The 23,407-nt window shown below is 37.5% G+C and overlaps 3 protein-coding genes and 1 long non-coding RNA gene across 7 annotated transcripts; 1 reads left to right on the top strand and 3 right to left on the bottom strand.

Annotated features, from left to right (window-relative positions):
* The first annotated feature begins 1,141 nt into the window (after nt 1-1,141).
* On the top strand, nt 1,142-2,331 carry LOC110747056 (uncharacterized). Of its 2 annotated transcripts, XM_088244854.1 has the most exons (4): nt 1,142-1,455; nt 1,611-1,634; nt 1,742-1,870; nt 1,976-2,331. In XM_088244854.1, exons 1-4 carry the CDS (start codon nt 1,174-1,176, stop codon nt 2,081-2,083), a joined length of 543 nt encoding a protein of 180 aa, XP_088100980.1. In that variant the 5' UTR covers nt 1,142-1,173; the 3' UTR covers nt 2,084-2,331. The 2 variants fall into 2 exon arrangements, with proteins under 2 accessions (XP_088100980.1, XP_021802957.1); XM_021947265.2 differs by lacking the exon at nt 1,611-1,634 and having other exon boundaries at nt 1,976-2,330.
* A 1,701-nt stretch (nt 2,332-4,032) lies between these two features.
* On the bottom strand, nt 4,033-13,138 carry LOC110748752 (heat shock cognate 70 kDa protein-like). The gene is made up of 3 exons (XM_088244727.1): nt 12,694-13,138; nt 11,028-12,412; nt 4,033-4,190 (listed from the first exon to the last, which is right to left on the bottom strand). Exons 1-2 carry the CDS (start codon nt 12,899-12,901, stop codon nt 11,037-11,039), a joined length of 1,584 nt encoding a protein of 527 aa, XP_088100853.1. The 5' UTR covers nt 12,902-13,138; the 3' UTR covers nt 4,033-4,190; nt 11,028-11,036.
* Nucleotides 13,139-17,263: 4,125 nt separating this feature from the next.
* Nucleotides 17,264-19,770, bottom strand: LOC110770122 (uncharacterized). Of its 3 annotated transcripts, XR_015837165.1 has the most exons (5): nt 18,992-19,770; nt 18,783-18,809; nt 18,546-18,653; nt 18,237-18,350; nt 17,264-17,569 (listed from the first exon to the last, which is right to left on the bottom strand). It is a non-coding gene; the product is annotated as an uncharacterized LOC110770122 (long non-coding RNA). The 3 variants fall into 3 exon arrangements; XR_015837164.1 differs by lacking the exon at nt 18,546-18,653; XR_015837163.1 differs by lacking the exons at nt 18,546-18,653; nt 18,783-18,809.
* Nucleotides 19,771-19,854: 84 nt separating this feature from the next.
* Nucleotides 19,855-22,832, bottom strand: LOC110770125 (heat shock 70 kDa protein 18-like). Its single transcript, XM_021974207.2, has 2 exons — nt 21,720-22,832; nt 19,855-21,399 (listed from the first exon to the last, which is right to left on the bottom strand). Exons 1-2 carry the CDS (start codon nt 22,516-22,518, stop codon nt 20,000-20,002), a joined length of 2,199 nt encoding a protein of 732 aa, XP_021829899.1. The 5' UTR covers nt 22,519-22,832; the 3' UTR covers nt 19,855-19,999.
* Between the last annotated feature and the right edge of the window lie 575 nt (nt 22,833-23,407).

Genomic DNA, 23,407 nt, shown 5'->3' with positions numbered 1-23,407 from the left:
TTGTTTATCATATTCCATATCTTATCTAATATCATACTAGTAACTTTGGGCTATTTAAAGTTAGACCCTAAAATTGTCTGGGCTCTTATAACTAGATTTGACAATAGCTCAAACTATAGGAAATTTATTGGCCCGCACTTCGTTTCATTTCCCTTTCTAGCCTTTTCTTTGCCAGGGTTTTTCAAAAAGTAATGCAAAGTCTCAGCAACTTCGTTTCTGATTCCTTTTGAAAAAAATAATCAAATATGATCGTGACCATATAAATAAATAGTAAATACAACTTGCAGCTGGGTCTTTTGTCTTGATGTAAAGAAAATAATTAAGAGGCCGACGGCCTGGTCACCACTAGGGGTGGGCATTAATCTGGCCAACAATGAAACTGACTGATTTAAATTGTAACTATCCATTTAGTTTGGTTTTGGTTTAAAAATTGGTTTGGCTTATGCGTTTATTTATTTATTATACATGTATAATACTCTAATTAGGTCATAATTATATATGGATAGTTATTGAAATTTGAAGTTTTATGACATGTTGATCTTTAGATGGTTTCATACTCTAGAAAAACAAATATATATTATTTATATATATATATTAACCTTTCCTATTGAGAGGGGCGATAGCATACTAAACTCACATACATTACACGGATGCTAAGACTCGAACCTAGAACCTTGCCTGAGGGAGTAAATACTCCAAACCACTATACTAGTGGGTCCTTTTTGCTCTAAAAAAGATTTAAGTATTGAGCAAGTTGTGAATTTATTGTTTGTAATTGGACTAACAATGTTGCAAAAATCCAAAAGAAGAGAGAATTGAGCTTAGGCCCAAATCGGCCGAACCAAACCGTTTTAAATTGATTCGATTTGATTCAATTTTTTCATGAATTTTGTCAAAACCAAACTAAATTACTATATTATAATAAATTTGGCAGCGATTTTGAAATAAAACGATCGAATTCGGACTGCGCCCATCCTAGACACCACCAATATATCCATGCGCAAAGTCTAAGTCAATACGTAAATACAATAATGGTAAAGATATTTTTTTTAATTTTATGAATTGTGGAGGGCACCCTAAGCGTGTTGAAAAGTATACTTGATTTTCCCCCACTCACATAAAATTAAAATGAACAGAAATCTAATAGCTTCCGCTTCCTAGAGAGAGAGCGAGATGGAAGAAACACGGGAGGCTGCTTTAGCTTGTTTTGATAATTTGTCAGAGGAGCAAAAGGATAAAGCATGGGAAGATTTTGAAGCAATGGATTTAGATGGTGATGGGACAATAACCCTCATCGAATACCAGCAGTTTTATCATGGCAGCTCTTACATGATCCCCTTCCAGGAGCTCGACACTAACAGAGATGGCGAGTTGAATTTTCAGGAATTTAAAACTCTTTTCTATTTGTCGCTCAATTCCAGGGGCACAACACCATTAATACCAACACAAGATCAGGTAACATTTAACTTATCATCGATTTATTTAGTTTCTCTCTCTCTCTCTCCTCTCTCTCTCTCTCTCTCTCTCTCTCTCTTCTTAATTTGGTTAAATAGCATATATGTATATAAATAAGAAATCAAAATGGCTGAAGCTATTTGAGATGCATGTAGCCAGAATGTTCCGACTCCACTCAAGTAAGTCAAGCTGGATCTAATCTTTTCCAAACTTAATTAATCTTGGCCTGTCAAAAATATTTGGTTCCATAACTTATCATTACAGTTGAAGCGTTTTGTTGGTGCAGCCAAACTCTTCTCAGTCCAATACCTCAGAGGCAAAATTGGCCTTCACCTACCTCAAAGACAGGCGATTCGCCCTACTAACATGTCTTGTGCTGGGATTGGGTGTCTGCTATCAAGTTAGCCGATCTAGTGTGAGTTCACTTAGCTATATATATATATATAATATACTCCAATGTTACATATTCTCTATGTTTAAATTCTACAGCATTCTGATGGGGTAATTGTTATTATTTCAGGAGGTTGTAATGAAAGCAATAGAGGATTTCAATAGCTGTTGGGCCTTTGCAAGTGCTGTAGCTTCGGTAGCTAGTGGTCTCTTCGGTTATGTGATCAATATATTATGATTCATCCTTTAAACTTTTATGCTCGGTTTTGCCGTGTGTTTCAATTGTTATAATTTAATCCGAGAAATTTCTGTTTCTAACAAATAAGTACCACATATTAAACTTTCGTAGAATGAAAAGTATACTTGGAGTTGGTTTTATTTGGACCATTTCAATAATTAATATTTCTATATATTAATTAGGCTTTTGTTTCGTAGGATCTTTGCTCATCAAATTAGAGGTCAACTAGCTATTTGATTATCATAATAATCTTCATAGGTCTATTTGTTCTAGGAAAACTTAGATGATTATTCATTTAGGTTTGATCGATTTTTACCGGCGCCCCGAAAATAGGAAGTTCATCTCAGAAAATACATTAGACCTAAAATGGTAGTTTGTGCCCTATTAAATTACATATCTGCAGTACAAGAAAAAAATGACATTAGTGACCAACAGAATGGTCACTAAAAGTACGTAAAACTAATGTAGTGACCAAATAATGTTAGGTACTTCGTGGTCAATATATATAAGCTTGTCATAAATTCTTTTTGGTGATCAACTGAAATTACTGTCGCTAGAACGGAGACTCTTAGCGTGCCAGTTTGGCATTATTGTGCTGTGAAAATAATCGTTGTCAGATTTGTTGTGAGAGAAAGCAGTTTGGCGTTTGGTAAACTTTTTGTTAAAAGTGTTGTTATTATTGATTCCCACATAATCAGAAAATGATTGCCGCATAATCATTAAACCCATTGCCTCTTCGAAACTGATTCCTGCATAATTAGAAAATGAAAGCACCTCATTAGCTGATTTCCCTTATAGCTTTCTCTCACAGCAATTTTTAACAATAAGTGATTTTCTCATAGTTTACCAAATAGACTGGGCTTCCCAATTTTTTTTAAAAATTACTTATCACCCCAAATAAGCAATGCCAAACGGGCACTTAGTGACTTACCTGGTGCCAATAATATTATGATACTCACACAAATCGCATCGACTTAATACAATTTGTTTCCTTCAGCTTAATTTGTAGGGTTTCAGGTTAGCTAGATTTATCAAACAATTTGTTTTTGCCAAACAGTGAATCATATGGAGCAATATCCGTCCTCATTTGTTACCAAACAAACAGCTTGGAGTTTGAGTTCCAATCTACTAATCTTCTACTGATTCAAGAATTACCATAACACCATGGTCTATATATATATATATATATATATATATATATATATATATATATATATATATATATATATATATATGAGCAAATATATGAGCAAATATTTTCGTCTCCAATCATAGCACGCCACGTGGAAAAGACGAATATCCCTTAAATTAATTAATTGAATTAATTTATTTGGCCAATTAATTAATATGGATAATATCTTAATTATAGGATATTATCTTTATTTAATAAGATAATATAATTAATTTAGATATTATCCTAATAAGGAGATATAATCATCATCAAATTAGGAGATTTGGATCTCAATAGACTCAATTTCTACAATTTGGGGAAAGAATAAACTCCTTCCTAATAAGAGTTTTATTCTCTACGAAACACTCCGAGGCTCCTATAAATAGGTGGTTTCATTCATCATTTCAGGTACATCAAAACCTACTTAGAAAACTCGAAAAAACTCTCCATCTTTCTCTCCCTAGCCACGGGCGACGCCACCACCGTTGTCGGCCACGCATCTCTCCTCTCTCCATATATTACATACACGGCTCCGGCCACCTGGTTCTCACCCTAGAAAAGTCTCCATACCCTTTTTAGCTATTGTTTCACCTAGATTCAATCGAACTAACTTAGGCATCGGAGGGCCTTTGGCCAACATCCTCCAGGTGTGGTGTATTTACTCCGGTCTTTTTTACAGAAATCGAGAAAGAGAGAGAAGGAAGATCAAGGGTTGAAAAACACAAAGCGAATATTCTCCCGTGAGGATTTTTGCACAAACAATATATACGTCTTTTTGGGTAAAATATATGTAAATTATTTTACAAAGAAAGAAAGAAAACATGTCCTTTGTAAAAAGAAGAAAAACTATATAAAAACACCAGCTATCACAAAACGGACAACCAGAGCAAAAGGAGCTCCCGTCCATTGTCTTCTCCACCAAAATTTTGATTCAACCTGAAACAACATAACCTGGCATATGTTAATTATGTAGTCAATTAATGTGTTAATTATGTAGTCAATTAATGTGTTGATTATGTAGTCAATTAATGTTTGGCACCTACTATGTTTGGCACCTACAATATTTGGGGGGCTTGACTAGGTTGGTTGCCTAACTAGGTTGGTTGCCTAACTTGGGGGGCTTAGGAACTTGTATATATATGTGTTGATTGTAAGTAATGTAAGACATAAGAAAGAATTCTAAAACCAGAAAATTATCTTCTCTCATTCTCACATTCTCATATTCTAGCTTATCTCTACACAAATCTCTACACTTTGTTTGGCATGGTATCAGAGCAATCGATTTTGGTTGCCTCTGCATAACCTTGTTTTACCTTGCTCTTACCTTGTTCTTGCCTTACCTTGCCTCTACTTAATCTTGCCCTTACTTCTTTGCTCCTATATTGTTCCAACACAAAATTTTTGTTGAGTTCCCTTTGTTGTTTTATCCTTCCGCTGCATATACTTATCCCTACGTAATTTTGTTTTTCCCTTATCCTTGCCATTGCTTTGCCTTTGCTTAAATCTTGTCCTTGCCTTGCTGTGCCTATGCATAACCTTATCTTCCATAACCTTGTCCCTACATAATTCAAACTTGTGTCCCTTTGGTTACTTTGTTCTGTTGTACCCCTATTGTGTTCTTTAAATCTTCCGCTACATTTACGTATCCATACTTTCACACAAGACCCGCAACATGGCACCCAAGGCTGCTTATGTCATGACTACCGGTGAGTCTCCATCTCCTGCCTTACTCTCCGACTCCAACCCCGACTCAGGTACACGCTCTACTACATGGATAATTGATACTGGTGCCACTGATCATATGACTTTTGACTCCACTGTTTTTTCCACCTTATCTCCTAAATCTCATTATCCTTACATCACTAGTGCCAATGGGGCTTCTTCTAATGTTGCTGGAGAAGGGACTATATCACTTTCCCCTAAATTATCTTTATCTCATACACTACTTGTCCCCTCTATTAAATGCAATTTGTTGTCTGTTGGGAAATTCCTTGACTCACATAATTGTTATGCCACATTCTATCCTTCTCATTGTAAGTTTCAGGACCTTACGACTCACGAGACGATTGGGCATGGTAAAAGGAGAGGGGGGTTGTATACCTTGACGGTCTCATCACCACGACGAGCTATCCATGTTCAAAACTCACGTGCTCAACAACAGATTTGGCTATGGCATCGTCGCTTAGGACATCCATCATTTGGCTACCTTCGACGACTGTTTCCATCTTTATTCCGAGGTTTAGTTGATTCTCAGTTTCAGTGTGAAACCTGTGTGTTGGCCAAGAGCCATCGCACTGTATTTCCATCAAGTGATAGTAAAACAGAATTTCCTTTTGAGTTGATTCACTCCGATGTTTGGGGCCCTGCTAAAGTCTCTTCTACTGGCAAGAGGTGGTTTGTTACATTTATAGATGACTGCACCCGCATGACATGGGTGTACTTGCTCACCCATAAAAGTGATGTTACTACCACAATCCGTGAATTCCATGCTATGATCACCACTCAGTTCCAAGCATCCATCAAAGTGTTCCGGTCCGACAATGGTGGGGAGTATGTAAATGGTGCCTTGGCTCAATTCTTCAAGGACCAAGGCATCATCCATCAAACCTCCACACCCTTCACTCCACAACAAAATGGTGTCGCCGAACGGAAGAATCGCCAATTACTTGAAGTTGCCCGTGCCTACATGCTTGATAAATCTGTTCCTCACCACTTATGGGGTCATGCTCTTCTCTCTGCAGTCTATGTGATTAATCGGGTACCTAGTAGCGTTTTGAATTTCCAAACTCCACTAAATACCTTGGCTCATCACATCTCTCTTCCTACCATCCTCAAGTTGCCTCCTCGTGTGTTCGGTTGTGTTGTTTATGCTCATGTTCCTTCTCATCAACGGAGTAAGCTGGATCCATGTGCCCTCCGATGTGTGTTCGTTGGATATGGCTTGAATAAAAAAGGATACAAGTGTTACCATCCTCCTACTCAAAAACTCTTTGTCACTATGGATACCACTTTTCATGAAGATTTGGCTTACTTTATGGTTTCCAAGACCCCTTCTCTTCAGGGGGAGAGGGGGAGTGAAGAGAAGGACTTGTCATTTGAAGAGAAGATCGAAACAAATGCTGAAAAAAACGTTGAAGATTCTCACGAAGTGCCCCAGGCGACCGGTCGTGACCTGATCGGTTCATAATTGTATATTATTTCTTACCCTTCTAGCTTATGATTTGGTTATGTTTTTGAGTTAAACTTGTGCTTTTAATCCTTTTTGTGTTTATCTTTCAGTTAATTGAGCTTTAGGTAACAATGATGGCTTTGGAGAACATAATTCATGCAATTCAAGCATGTTAAGGCCTAATTTGGATGAATTGATGAAGAGCTTAAAGACAAATTCATTATGGCTACAGCCCCCTGCCAGTCCAGTTCCGTAGGTCATATTGCAAGCTTTGTTTCAGCAACCTACATAGCTCGGATGAGGCCACATTCTTCATGAAAGTTGCTCCAATTGGTGTGTACTATAACATATCCAAAATTCAGCCCCATTGGATAAATCTGGAGTCCGTTACCTAGCAAACACAGAACCATGCTCAGGATGGATCTTATCAGCGCGGAAATTGAGTTAGCAATTTGTTTCGGCCTTAACTTCTTCCTCCGACCTTGGATTGGCCCAAATAACATATGGCTGGAAAGAAGACATTCTGAACTTCAATTTAGAGTGCTTAAAGTCCTAATTTGATTAAGAGAAGCCCAAGTTGTAAGCCCTTGAAGTTTCTGGTCATGCTGACCTCAGCATGTGCTGGTTGGATGCTTGGTCATGGTGAGCTAGGTATGAGCTATCATTTCTGGTTGGAAGCTTGGTCATGGTGACATGAAGATGAGCTAGGGCTGCTGGTGGGATTTAGTGGTGAAGTGCATCAACCAATTCAAGATTTTCTAATACAAGTGCATCACCCATTTCAGATTTTCTAATACAAGTGAATCAACCATTTCAGATTTTATAATTCAAGTGTTGTATGCATTAGTCTTATTGAATTCTGATTTTCACTTCCCCTAGGCCTATAAATAGGGAAGTTCTCTAAGCTTGTAATAACACCCCAAGGGGGGGAGCTCTCAAGCACTTCTCTAGAGCTCCCTTCCCTTATCTCCCTCAAATTCTCTTAATTTCCCTTTGTAGTTCTCAATTGTTGTAATATGATCCTTGTACTAAATATCAAACACTTTTCCTTTCTCTTCTTCTAAATTCTTCAAATACTCTCTTCTCCAAACACTTCCCAAACACTTCTCCCATTTCCTTCATCAAATTCTCTAAAGCTTTCAAACACATGTTCTTCCAAAATCCTCAAAGTTCTCAAACATCTCTCTACTTCCCTTCTCTTCCAAAAGTCTCCATGTCTCAAACACTTCACAAACACATTTCTCTTCCTTCCCTAAGTTCTCAAATTCTCCAAGTTCACAAACATCCTCCAAGTTCTCAACCACTCTCTTCCAAATTCTCAAAGTTCCTAAACACTCTCTTCCAAAATCCACAAAGCTCTCAAAACACCTCTCTACTTTCTTCTCCAAATCCTCCAAGTTCTCAAACACTCTCTTCCAAATTCCCCATGTCTTAAACACATTCCCTTCCAAAATCCTCAAAGCTCTCAAACACATGTTCTTCCAAAATTCTCTAAAGTTCCCAAACACTTTCTTCTCCCTCCTCAAAGTTCTCAAACACTTCCTTTCTTCCTCAAAGTTCTCTTAGTTTCCTTAATGTTTTCTTAGTTGTAATTTATTTTTCTTTGTTATGTAAATTCTTTTCTTAAGTTTTCAAGTTGAATTAGTTTCCAAGTTTCAATTATGGTTTTTGTTCTTATTCATTATGCTTATAAGTTAATATGCTAGTTTGAATGATTGATCACCATTTAGGCTTGCATGTTAGCTATCTTGGTTTGAATTAAGAGTATACACCATGCTTTAATTCGAATTGAACTATGAATAGGAAGAGTATGTATGGACATTCGACAACAGGGATTAGATACATACTTGGTTGTTTAAAATGTTCTTCTATGCTTAATGGGTTCCTAATGCTTAATTTTAGGTTAGACAACAAATGATCAAATTAGGGAATTAGGAACACAAGGTTATGACCACACACCATGGCTTAATCATACTTTAGCTAGAATCAATCCATTAATCTAAATTGAACTTGGGAACTTATTTGCTTGAGTTACTTATTTCTTTCTTCCTTGTTTTATGTTCTTTGTTTTTGTTTCTATTTTGTGTAGGGAAACTAAATTGGATCATTCAATCACCAATCCTTGTGGAATCGACCTCGCACTTACATATGCTATACTACCAACGGTTCGTGCACTTGCGAGTATCACAAGTTGAGGATGCAGCTTAATCCATTTTGGTGGAGCTAAATCTACGCAACATGACCCATTGACAACCAGTCACGAAGTACCCCATGCAACCGGTCGTGAAGAATCTAGTGACCGGTCGTTTTTTCATAGAGTTGAAAATTCTGAAGAAAATCATGATTTGTTCAGTCCTGACCTCAGTGAAGACCTTGAGACTATGGAACCAGAAGGTGATCCAGATGCCCCTGATGATCAACTACAAAATACAACCCCTCCTGCCCTGCCATCGCATCATTCGTCTAGTGATGAAGAAGTACTTGAGGTAATCACTGAACCACCTAATGTTGCACCATATACACTTCCACCTAGATCCACTAGGGGAAAACCTAAACCTCAATATTGCCCTGACCTTAATGCTAAATCTAAATATCCCATCAATAACCATGTGTCCACTCATAGATTGTCAAAGTCATATGCATCATTTGTCAATCAATTATCTACTGTATGTGTTCCAAGTAAGTGGCAGGATGCTGTGACAGATTCTAGATGGACTGAAGCAATGGAAATTGAAATGGAAGCTTTGAAAAAGAATTCTACATGGGAAATGGTTCCTTTACCACATGGGAAGAAACCAGTTGGATGTCGGTGGATATACACTGTTAAATACAAAGCTGATGGATCCATAGACCGATACAAAGCTCGATTAGTGGCCAAGGGATATACACAAACATATGGAATTGACTACCAGGAGACGTTTGCACCAGTTGCCAAAATCAATACTGTACGTGTTCTCATATCCTTGGCTGCAAATCTTGACTGGCCACTGCTGCAATATGATGTAAAAAATGCATTTCTTCATGGGGACTTACAAGAAGAAGTATATATGGATCCACCACCAGGGATTCCTATGACATCCGGTCCTAATACCGTATGCAAGCTAAGAAAATCTCTGTATGGGCTAAAGCAATCACCCCGAGCCTGGTTTGGGAGATTTACTGATTCCATGAAGCGATTTGGGTACACTCCGAGTAGCTCAGATCACACATTGTTCTTAAAGCGTCGTGGTGGAAAGCTTACGGCCCTGATCATCTATGTAGATGATATGGTGGTTACTGGTAATGACAATGAAGAGATGCAGAATCTACAGAAGCTCCTTGGAAGTGAATTTGAGATGAAGGAACTGGGTGAGTTACAATACTTTCTTGGCATTGAGGTTGCTAGATCTAAACATGGCATATTTCTATCCCAAAGAAAGTATGTGTTAGATTTGTTGACAGAAACAGGAATGCTGGATTGCAAGCCAGCTGACACACCTATTGAACAGAATCACAAATTGGGAATGTATCCAGATCAAGCTCCTACTGATAAAGAAAGGTATCAAAGGTTAGTTGGGCGATTGATTTATCTATCCCACACACGCCCTGACATAGCTTATGCTGTGAGTATGGTAAGCCAATTCATGCATCAACCAAGTGAAGCTCACATGAATGGAGTAATACGGATAATGCGATACTTGAAGACTGCCCCTGGAAAAGGATTGATGTTCTCCAAACATACACACATGGATCTTGAAGGATACACTGATGCTGATTGGGCAGGGTGTATCACGGATAGACGTTCAACTTCTGGATATTTTACATTTGTGGGTGGTAACTTAGTTACTTGGAGGAGTAAGAAACAAAGAGTTGTAGCAAGATCCAGTGCTGAAGCCGAGTTTAGAGGAATGGCTCAAGGAGTATGTGAATTGCTTTGGTTGCGGAGATTACTAAAGAATCTTGGCATTAAACAAGTGAATGCCACAAACCTATATTGTGACAATAAAGCTGCCATCGAGATAGCACATAATCCAGTACAACACGACCGTACTAAACATGTGGAAGTCGATCGACACTTCATCAAAGAAAAATTGGAAAAAAAGATGATTAAGTTTCCGTTCGTAAACTCAGAAAATCAACTGGCTGATATTCTGACAAAGGCAGTATCAAGTAGAGTTTTCAATGAGTCTATTGACAAGTTGGGCATGCGTGACATCTTTGCACCAACTTGAGGGGGAGTGTTAATTATGTAGTCAATTAATGTGTTGATTATGTAGTCAATTAATGTTTGGCACCTACTATGTTTGGCACCTACAATATTTGGGGGGCTTGACTAGGTTGGTTGCCTAACTAGGTTGGTTGCCTAACTTGGTTGGTTGCCTAACTTGGGGGGCTTAGGAACTTGTATATATATGTGTTGATTGTAAGTAATGTAAGACATAAGAAAGAATTCTAAAACCAGAAAATTATCTTCTCTCATTCTCACATTCTCATATTCTAGCTTATCTCTACACAAATCTCTACACTTTGTTTGGCAGCATAAGCATTCAAAGGCCGAGGATGTAAAAATCTAGGTACAAACAGATACATATAGTACTTAGACACTAAAAATTATCATTTCTTACATCTCATCTTTAATTCTCAAATCCCTCGAGAGTTCTTTGGCGTGTGTCACGATTGATTGTGATCCCTTTCTTCTGGCCAGTCAGCATATCCTCAGCAGAGACACTCAAGATTCCGTTTGAGTCAATATCAAAGCAAACATTAAACTCAGGAACACCTTTGGGAGCGGGAGGAATGTCATCAAGGCTAAATTCACCCAAATAGTTATTATTTACCGTTGATGTACTCTCACCCTCATAAATGGCGAATCTGATACTAGGTTGGTTGTCATAGACAGTAACTAGAGTCGTCTCCTTCACCACGGGAACTCTTGTGTTTCTTCGGATCACAAATTCCATGGCATTTTTATCACCCGTGCTTACAATCATAACCTGCACCCCAAGTGACATAGGGATGACATCCAAGAGACTGAAGTCTTGAAGCTTCCCTGTTACATTGCCAGTCAAGACTGCAGCTTGAACAGCCGCTCCATATGCCACAGCCTCATCCGGATTAATGTTCCTGCACAACTCCTTACCGTTGAAAGCCTCCTTCAATAGCTCTTGCACCTTTGGAATTCTTGAAGAGCCACCAACAAGAACAACATCGTCTACATTGCTTATGTCCATTTTGGCATCCTTCAAACACTTTTTCACAGGCTCCATGCACTTGTTGAAGATATCCATGTTCATTTGCTCAAATTTCTTCCGGGTAAAAGTTGCATAAAAATCTTGACCCTGGTACCAACAGTCAATTTCAATATCGGTTTCAAATGAATATGACAGTGCCTTCTTTGCCTTCTCACACTCAGTTTTGGCCCTCCTAAGAGCTCTGGAGTTTCCACCAATGTCCAATTGATGTTTTCTCTTGAATTCTTGGACACAGTAATTCACCATTCTGTTATCCAAGTCTTCACCGCCAAGGTGTGTGTCTCCAGCAGTGGCCATCACTTCAAACACACCATGTCCAATGATAAGCAGAGACACATCTAAAGTGCCACCGCCCCAATCAAATATCATCACATGTTTCTTCTTATACCAACCAACCTTCTTGTCAATGCCATAAGCAATGGCTGCAGCCGTTGGTTCGTTGATAATACCCAGCACATTTAAGCCCGCCAAGGCACCGGCATTCATTGTAGCCTGACGTTGCGAGTCGTTGAAGTACGAGGGCACAGTAATAACTGCATTTTTCACATTTGAGCAGAGGTAGGTATCCGCAATCTCCTTCATCTTCCTGAGAACCAAGGATGATATTTGTTCAGCAGCAAATTTTCTCTCTTCACCTCTGTGCATTACCACAATCTTGGGCTTGCCATTAGGATCTTCAATCACCTTGAATGGCCAGAGCTTCACGTCACTTTGAACAGAGGCGTCACTGAATCTCCTACCAATTAACCGCTTTGCATCTGAAAGTTGACTTCAAGTTAATTAGTTTAAAATATTTCTAGCATGAAACAATTTAACTATTTAAATCTCCATATTAGGAATCAATCAAATAATATATATTGCAATTTAGTGTCAGATCAAACTTGTTAACTATCAAATTAAAACACCCGAAAACATGAAAAGTTGCATAAAATATTACACCACTGTGTTAACTATCAAGGGTAAAATGGTTAGTATCTAGAAAGTTAAAAACTCGTTGACCTATGAAGTAAAAGAGAAAACAATTTATTGATATTCTTACCGAAGATTGAGTTGGCCGGATTTCTCAGGATTTGGTTAAATGCTTCATCGCCTACCAACCTATTACTTTCAGTGAATGTAACATAAGATCGAGTTGTCCTTTTACCCTGATCATTTGCTATGATTTCTACATGATCCTTCTGCCACACCGCTACACACGAATATGTTGTGCCCAGATCGATCCCGATTGCAGGACTCTCCGCTGCCATTATTAATTTCTCAGCTAACTGTCGAAGAAGCTGATTGTGAGCAAGAAGTAAAATGATCGTAGAAATTAATGGATATTGAAATGAAGTTTGTATATATATGGAAGAAATGAGAAGTCTAAGTCAATACGCGTTCAAAAGTATACTTCAAATGTTGAGCAACAAAATTAAGTAATGATATGTGAGAGCCCCCAACCGAAACGGGTGGGTAGCAAACGCAAAACTCAATTGAAATTTTGATTGAAAAAAAAAAAAGTAATGATATCTGAGAGAACTTTTATTTTTATTTATTTATTTTCACATTAGGTGAGCATACGATCAAAGAGATGAAAGTTAAAATGTATAAGGTGGCACGCAGTGAGCACAAAATCAAAGGAGATGAACGGTGATGTGCATAGTTCCAACAATGAGTTCATATCTTTAGAATTTTATATATTTGGCCACAAAAAAAACCAAAAAATAGTAAATATGAAGATTTCAAAAGTTTGCCAAATCAGCTGATTTTGTGTTCTCTTTTTCACACTTGTCTTTTAATTCTTTATTTTAAAAGGCTTACATGTGCTTTGGTCATCACAGTTGGACATATGTGCAGAAAACCCAATAATGTTTAAGTCATCAAATATTTATTTGACTAGGTTAATTATGAATCCTATCCGGTCATCATATAATTAAGGGGAAAAAAAGTATGCGGATTGATGGATACTTGTAAGATACTTTGATTTGAAATGTGGAGGAAGTAGCCTATTGATGAATCTAAGTCGATGCTTTGTTAATATATTAATGAATAGAATTTAAACTTTAAAACTTGTCATGTAGAACGAGTTGAATAGATCGTAGAAGTTTCGAAACAATTTAATGAAGGCTCAATAATTTGTTAGGAAGGAAGGATGGAAATAAGGGGAGGCTTCAGCATCAAGCAAAGTCACAGCAACTTCGTTGCTTATTATTCCGTCTGGATAAAAAACTTAGGAATGAAAGTAGGAAAAAACTACTTTGAATATATACGCAGCCATGATTCACCCCATTTTCATTCCTACTTTGAATATATACAGTACTAGTCGTTTTTTATTCCAAGTAGTAGTCGTTGTTATTGTTAAGGATCAAGAGATTGGGTCCAACACATTTGCGCCATTATAGGAGCAAACCAACCATAAATTAAAGTAATACAAGGAGTTGAATATGATACATCGAAATTCAGAACAAGATTCCGCTTATTTTCCATTTATCAAAGACAAAGACTTCTTCCAGCTGATTTGGATATGTTATATTCATGGTCGCCATCATGTTTTTTATTCAAACGGAATAAGCAACGAAGTTGCTGTGACTTTGCTTGATGCTGAAGAGACTCCCTTTATTTCCATCCTTCCTTCCTAAAAAATTATTGAATTTGTTAAATTGTTTCAAAACTGCTACGATCTATTCAACTTGTTCTACATGACAAGTTTTAATTTCTCCCCATCTCGTCTCGTCCCATTACAAAAAGAGTTTTTCTATTTAAACCCCACATGTTTCTTTGTTCACTCCAATACCTAAATAATTAAGCTATTAAGTTTTATTATTGTGTAGAAAGACAAAAAAGGTCAAGCAACTTAATACTTAACCCTAGCTAGTACATCTATACACACACACCCCACACCACTCTTCATATTAAGTTTTAGAAAAACACAAACTCCTCTACACCCTATTGCCATATTACTCTTTTCTTTCAATCCAAGAAACCTATTACCGTCTCATTTTCTCTTCACAAACTCTAAATATGGTATACAAATAGAGGCTTATTGTGGGTCGTCAATTGAGGTGTGTTAATTGATCACATTAAAACTGCAAGGACTTTAGTGATAAAAGTGATAAACTCATGGACCACAAATGACTTTTTTCAACAAACAAAAAAATACAAAAATAGTAAATGAAGATTTTAAAGTTTGCCATATTCGCTAATTATGTTTTCTTTTTTAGACTTGTCTTTTAATTCATTACTTTCAAGTGAAATCTATTTATTTTAGGGTAAGTGCTTTTCTCCTTACATTGAAGTAATCATTCTTCTTAAATTTATAGAAAAATCACAGTTTGATATGTGCGCAAAAAACCCAACAATATTTAGGTCATTAAACATTTAAATATGTTATATCCAGTCATATAATCTAGTTCACCAAAGGGGAAAAATGAAGACAAAATGAAAGTCTAAACTATATTTGTAAATATTTTCTTTTCGGTTACAATATTTGTAGGATACTTTGATTTGAAATGTGGAGGAAGTAGCCTATTGTTGAAAGTCTAAGTCAATGCTTTATTTTTATTCATGAATAATAGAATTCAAACTTCAAAACTTGTCATGTCGTTGTAGAAGCTATGCTGTAAATTTAGTGGGAACTTCGAAACAATTTTAAGAAATATATATTCAATCATTTGTTTGGAAAGCAATAAGGGGAGGCTTCACCATCAAAGTCAGAGCAACTTCGGTGCAGATTCCGTTTGAATGATCATCACCATGATGGTGAGTCCCATGATTATAATATGCAAGTAAGCTGGAAGTCTTTGTTTTTAAATACGAGGAAGTCGACAGGTTGTACTCAGACGATTTATTTACATCGACATATTTGAAACTTTAGTTGACTGCTTCTATTGTTGTCGTTTCGACGGGTTGTAATGCATTTCACGGGTCAATGTATGCACCAACCCCCAAGAGGTTAGCCAACGTCCCAAGCTATCCATTACTGATTATTTACTTGAGAAGGAAGATGATATGTCCCTTTCTTACTTATTTATTTTTATAATTTCCTAATAGTATAGGGGCTAATTAATTAATTAATTATAATTTCCTAATAGTATAGGGGCTAATAATAATAAGCCCCTATAATTTCCTAATTGTCTACAACTTGACCATTAAACTTCTTAATCACCTTTTTACTTTCAATTAAATCTACTAGGTTAGGTTATGATATTTACACTAAAGACTCCTCTCTTTTTTTTCTTCTCTTCCTCTTCCTCTTTTGTTTAACTTAAGCTTAAGCTTTGTGATTTTTTCCCCTCCCTTTTTACATGTTTGAGTAGGCTACTTTAATATTGGGATTTATGAATTTTGTTTGCATTTCTTCTCTCTCTTGGAATATAAATGATTAACTTTTGAGTCTTTAATAGTGTAAATGATGAGATTAATATTCAACTATTTTATAATATAAAATTAAAGACAATTATGATTGTAATGAATGGATAAATAATCAATATGAAATGATATTATGAAGTGGGCTAAACCGAGTAGTTATTATCCTATGAACTTATTAACCGGTTAGCGCTTGAGTGCTCCTATTCGAATTATTTTATAACATTTTGTGAAGGGCCCCCTCTAATGCAAAATCCTGGCTCCGCCACTTTTGTGATGTATAGGAGCATCTCACAGGTCAATTCTCCCAAGTGGTAACTCTATGTATCTTTTTATATCCTCTCTCAGTTACCGGATATATACTTGAACTTTTTTCCATCAATTTGGTAATATTATAGCTCGGTTCATGGATTTTCTTATCATGCTTTACAAGAGAAGCGTGGTTGCGTATGGATGAATGGAATTTAATCCAAGTGTGGTAACCCACAAAATGATATAGAAGATATTAGAATGATCGATCGGAAAACCTACGAAGCATGTCACTTGCGTTGATAATCTGAGCCAAGATGGTGAGTGAGAGTTTTGGATTTGTCTTAAAACACCATAACCTGGTACAAGTAAAACAATCAAAAGATATAGCTAAAGTGCATAGACTAATTTTTTGCATGGGTCTTTATTTTATTGGTTTTGCCCCGCTCAGTAGCATAAAAGGAATCGGTAGTATAAAAAGAAATGGTAATCTTTGACGTCCAAAACAATGAACAATTCACACTACTACAAAAATTGAAATAGACGACGGGGAAAAACCGTCGTCTTTTTCTTTTGAAAACCGTCGTTAAATCGACTGCCGTCTTTTCAATTTCCAAACTACGACGGTTATTCACCATCGTCTATTATTTGTAAAGACGACGCTTTTTTCTTAAAACCGTCGTCTATTACGTATAATAGACGACGCTTTTTCTGGAAAACCGTCGTCTATTAGATGTAATAGACGACGGTTTTTAGAAAAAGCGTCGTCTATTGTATGTAATAGACGACGGTTTTGAGAAAAAGCGTCGTCTATTGTATCCAAAGATGTCAGATTTTTTGAAAAAACCGTCGTCTATTTACTCTAAAACGACGGTTTTTTCAATTAAACCATCGTCTATTAACTGTTACACTGACATCGTAATTTGACATTTTAGCTTCTTTTTTTTCTTGTTTCCAATGGTATAAGAAATATATACTAAATATGCTATTACCCGCGCCATACATATATATACTCAAAAATTGTTTTTTTCATAAATAGAATATCAAGAGTACAATAGAACAAAATAAAATCTAAAAAATAAAAGTACTCTAGGGCTGCTAGCTGCAAGCTACAAGCCTAATTACAATAATACACCAAAATTCCTATACCTAATTATCCTTCAAGTCAAGTTCTCCATATGCATACAAAGCTATGCCTTCATCATCACCAATTTTCCTTTGCATTTCTTCCACTTTTACCACTAATAGCAGCTTGAACCAACACTACTTCCCCCAAGCTAGGAGTAGCTTCGTTCGAACCACTTCCATGGCATAGGAAATTGCTTAACAAGCCAAAATAATGTAATAGTGAGATATACAATCCATATAACATTACCAATAATGAAAGGATTATTAATACAGGGCTACATAAGGGTGTTGGGGACACAAGATACACTATGGGATGAGACTGGATCACACTACTTCTACCAAAGTCACATTCAAGGAAGTGCAGACTTCATATTTGGTAGATCAAGAAAATTGGAAACAACACTACTAAGTCTTTAAATTCAAAATTAGGACACAACAAAGAAGCTCATTTTTAAGTAGGACAGCTACACTGAAAACACGTCTAGTATAAGAGTCTGCAATTGTAACCTCCACTTCCACACTAGGTTCAATTGTAATTGAAGTAATTTGCTTGATGACATTAGGAGAGCTGAAGAGGTCAATCACCCTCTTGTGGGCACGCAACTCAAATCTGTCCCATGTGTTGGTACTTGTAAATCACAAACAAAATTTTAAAGATACATAACCCTTTAAAATGCAAATGCAGAGACACTGTACTTTAATAAAAGGTCAGTCATGAATAGGCCACAGTAAGCAATAAATTTTACTTATATAACTTGGCACAAACAAGAGAACTCCCAACTCTGAGTAAATGGCCATAAAAGCCATAAACCTTGCCTTGCCCATAAGTTAACAACAAGAACATTTCACAGTGAAACATACCTTCACCACAAGGGGACTTCCTAGTGGTAATGTGCAGAACCTTGGTTGGCATTCTCACGGGTCCCTTAACCTGGAGCCTCTTGTTCTTTGCACCACGAACCAGATCAGTGCAAACTATCAATATAACATATGTCAATCCAGCAGGCTAAAGAAATATAATAAGAAAAATATGAATTCTTAATAATCTAAACAAACTTAAAAACTTTATGTAGAGACAATGGTGGATAAACCCATTTCAACAACGTCACACAGCAATTAAGTACAAATGAAACTGAACAGTATTGAAGCTCATAAAAACTTTTTATTTACAGGATTGTGGAATTTAGAGAAAACCAATGCAGGGGCAGAGGAGCAGCAGAGAGAAGAGGGAGGGTGCCATGGTTAAAGTCTTTCAGCTTTGAAGAGATAAGGCCTTTTCTGGATACCAAATTCATAAATAGGGGACTAAGATCATGGGACATATATAAGTCAAGCAAAATTTTGAAGAGTATAACGATAACCATAGAAGGGCATAACGATAGAAGTTATATTTTTGTAGATTCTCACCTTTCTGATTCACACATATATAAATCCCTAAAACAGAAAAGAAAAAAAAAATTCAGAAAAGTTGCCTTAATTTCTATATAAATCGAAAATATTTACAAAAATATAACAATTTGCCCAGATAATTTACAATTACACACCCAAATATTTTAACCCTAAATCATATCAGGGATATAGAAATTGATTCTTCAAAAATTATAGAAAATAATTACCTGTGGAATGGAGGAAGGGAGGCTCTCATGGAGCCAGCCAGCAAGAGAGATCGAGCGTGCTAGAGAGAGACAACAAGAAAGACAGCTCCGGCAAGAGAGAGCCACCGAGAGATAGACAATGACCGTCGCCTCTTTGCCTCTGTCTCTCTGATTTCTTTTTTGTCGAAGAGGTTGTATGTCTTCTTGGTGGTGGTGTCGACCTCACGGCGTCAGTTTGCGAGTGTCGACAAAGTCTGGGATGAAGATGGCGTCGATGGCGGCTGGTGATGACTGATGCGAAGAAGACGATGGCGTCGACGGCATCTCTGCGTCGACGGCGTCGCTTGCAAATCTCTGAAATCGCCCAAACAAAAGTCAGATAAAGACCAAAACAAAACCTCAAATTTACCGAAGAACGGGGTCAAAGAAGAGAAGGCGAAGCCTGGAACAGAAGAGACGAGTGGGATCGAGAGAGGCCTCATGAAGGAGATCGCGAAGATTGTGGAGGGTCCTCGTCAAGGGATATGACGACCTTAGTGAACTGGATGCCAAGATCTGTGACCTGGATGGCGAGCTTAGTGACCAAGACGGCGCGATGGAGATGGTGTTTCAGCGATGAGAAAGGGAATTGAGAGAGAGAGGGTTTCTAAAGGTCGCAAGAGAGTGTGGTTTGAGAGAGAGCTGCGAAAACTTAAGTGAATTTTGGGTCTAGCGTGTTTTAAAACACGACTGTTTTCATAAGGAACCGTCGGAATTTTTGAGAGCGCCTTTTAAAACACGACGGTTTTAGATTGAACCGTCGTGGTTTTTAAAAACACGACGCTTTTTAGTTTTACCGTCGTTAAATAGGCGTCGTAGTTTTCCATTTTTGTAGTAGTGTCATATCATTATATTACGTTGTGGAGTTTACCCAAATGAGCGGTTAGGGTCGTATTAACTCACTAACGAGTTAGTGCTTAAGCGCTTTTGTGTATACATCACATATATCAAATTGATTTTATAAATATATCTTATTTCAACATTACTATACTATAGATTATCATTTTTAACTTCATCTTGATTCTCAAATCCCTCAATCTTCTTCGGTTTGTCACGGTTAAATAAGATCTCTTTCTTCTGGCCAGTGTGCTTATCCTCAGCAGAGACACTCAAGATGCCATCAGCATCAATAGCAAAGCAAACCTCAAATTCAGGAAGATTCTTAGCCGCTGCAGGAATTTCTTGGAGGCTATATTCACCCAAAAAGTTCATACTCTCAGGTACGCTACTCTCACCTTCATATATGCAGAAATTGATTGAAGGTTGATTGTCCTGAACAGGAGTAAAACGTGCTTTCTCCATCATAGGAATTCTAATGTTTCTTGGAATTAAATTCTCGAGTCTCTTGACTGTAACATAATCGGTAAACTCCAGAACAAGTGGCAGAGGAGTGACATCCGAGAGGGTGAAGTCTTGAATAAACTTCCTATTTACAGTCCCACTTAAGACTGCAGCTTGAACGGCGGCACCACATGCCACCGCCTCATCCGGATTAATGCCCTTGCAAAGCTCCTTCCCCTTGAAAACCTCCTTTAATAGCTCTTGAACCTTTGGAATTCTAGAGGAGCCACCGGCGAGAATGACATCATGGACACTGCTTGTGTCTATGTTCGCATCCGTCAAACACTTCCTCACAGGCTCCATACACTTGATGAACAAATCCTCATTCAGTTGTTCAAATTTGTGACGGGTAAAAGTTATAGTGAAATCAGTACCCTCACACAAACAATCAATTTCAATGTCAAAGTCAGACTCAAATGAGAGTCTCTCTTTGGCCTTCTTACATTGGTTTTTTAACCTCCTAAGAGCCCTGAAGTCTTCACTAACATCGAATTTCTTCTCCCTCTTGAATTCCTCGACACAATACTTCACCATTCTGTTATCGAAGTCTTCCCCGCCGAGGTGAGTGTCTCCAGCCGTCACCTTGACTTGAAAGTCACCAGAACTAGTCATGGTAAGCAATGACACATCCAGAGTGCCACCACCCAAATCAAATATCATTACGTTTCTCGTGCTACTCCAACCGGACTTCTTGCTAAGGCCATAAGTAATGGCAGCAGCACTTGGGTCGTTCATAATACGCATCACATTTAGGCCAGCAGAGAGGCCAGCTTCTTTTGTAGCCTGACGTTGCGAGTCATTGAAGTAAGCAGGGACAGTGATAACTGCATGTTTCACAGTTGAGCCCAGGTAGGTCTCGGCAATCTTCCGCATCTTTTCCAGAACCATGGCTGTGATTTCTTCAGCAGAAAATTGTTTATCTTGGTCATTGTGGGTAACCACAATCACGGGCCTGTCAGCTGGACCTTCAACGACCTTGAATGGCCAGTCCTTCACATCACTTTGAATAGAAGCATCATTGAATCTCCTACCGATTAGCCGCTTTGTATCTACAAATTGATGCCGAATTTATTTAGACCTTTATTCTATATCAAAATAGGAATAGAATATTTCATGGTTGAGTTAAGTAGGTATCTAATATAATAGCTTCTTTACATACTTTTTTCACCTTGGAAGGATCTTAACTGAAAGTCAGGGGAGGCCTCCAATTTATGTCAATCTCTATATATACACCAAGTATATATATAACTATAACTTATGATGATTAGTTCTTCTAAAGTGATATATAAGTGCAGAAATATGAGTGAATAGAATTGAAAAGGAGACAGTAAATAATTATAACAAAAATTGATCATTTAATCCTACATACCAAAGATGGAGTTGGCTGTGTTTCTGACGACTTGGTTAAATGCTGCATCACCTACCAAATTAGTCTCAACAGCTTCAGTGAAGGCAACATAAGATGCAGTCTTCCTGTTCCCGTGATCGTTCAGTATAACCTCTACATGATCCTTCTGCCACACAGCTACGCGGGAATACGTTGTCCCCAGATCGATCCCGATAGCGTGGTCTCGCTGTTCATCCAGATGAATTTCCTCTTTCAATAATAAGTCATCCAATTCAGCCCAACTACTTACTGGAGAGACTTTCATCCTTGCACGAATGGGATTGTACTCCTCTGGTAATCCTGCCAGGATGTGTACATTAAGTAGGTCGAGATCATCCACAGGAGCACCGGCAGCCGCAAGATCGCCCGCCAACTGTTTGATAGTTTGTAGATACGCAGTCATCCGCATGTCGGGATCTTTCTTCACGTTGTGTAGATCAGATTTAAGCTGATAGATGCGAGCATGAGCGAGACGGGCGAAGTGTTCCTCGAGATTGAGCCAGACCTGTCGTGAAGAGTCAACTCCGGCGGGCATTACAATTTGTTGGAGACTTACAGATAGAGTGGCTTTTAGCCATTTCAGAGCCTGTTGCTCTCTGCCATACCAATTAGTAAGGGCAGACTGAACTCGCCCAGGACGAGGCTCTGTTCCATTAATGATTCCAGAAATATGATGGTGGTGAAAATATGAAAGGGAGAAAGTTCTCCACTGTCGATAGCTATATATATCACTCGTGAGTTTGATTGGAACCAGTAATGGTGACATGTTCTCTACGGCCATGGAAGCACCAGGAGATTAGCTACAAGTAGAAGTTGGAGAGCTGAAGTTGATGAGTTGATTATCTTAATGTGAAATATGTACATATATTTCAAGTACTTTTCAAGTCAACAAATGAAAAGTCTAAGTCAATACACAATATATTTGTAAGATATATATATTTGAATTTAATTTTTCTCATAAACCATTATCGTAATAGCCTCGTCACGGAGAAATTCTTGTGTCCGCTTGCCGTGTATGGAGATACGATGAGAGGTTGAATGAAAACAAAATGAATTTCAGGAGGCAATTACATCTACTCTTATGATGTGAGGATTGCAAGCGGGACAATGCTTTCAAACACCTACCTCACCTCAAATAATGTTTTCATTATTTTTTGTTTTTGGTTACCTACCTGACCTCATTGTAGGATTGCTAATTCATTTTGAATAATGAACATGATTGTCATCAAATATATTATATAAACAGAAAGAGCTGGAAGTCTTGGACACTAGCTATAAGCAAAAGTCATCTCATGTGGGAAACCCCTCCATTAGTCATGACCGCGTGCAGACGCATATCCAATCAAAATATACAAAGGAAAGCGTTAATGATTCTTAATTATATATATAAAAGCTTATCATACACAAGTTGCATTTTAAGTTCGATTTTAAATTTGCTTAACAAAAACAATATAGCAAGACGTTAAAGTTGCAAAATGTACAGCCTTGTATTAAAAAAAAATAAAATTGAGTCGCTCTAATTCCATCCCTTTCGTATTTTGTCACACTTAATGTAAAATAATTTGAATAATTAAGAAAGGAAAGGAAAAAAATGACACACTACCCAAAAACAAAAATGCAATTTGAGTTTTATACCTTGTAGAGGTGATGGTTCTTTATTAACAAGATGA

The sequence above is a fragment of the Prunus avium genome, chromosome 7, assembly GCF_965620075.1.
Source record: "Prunus avium chromosome 7, drPruAviu1.hap1.1, whole genome shotgun sequence".
Classification (NCBI taxonomy): Eukaryota; Viridiplantae; Streptophyta; class Magnoliopsida; order Rosales; family Rosaceae; genus Prunus; species Prunus avium.
This window is presented reverse-complemented; position numbering and strand designations above follow the sequence as displayed.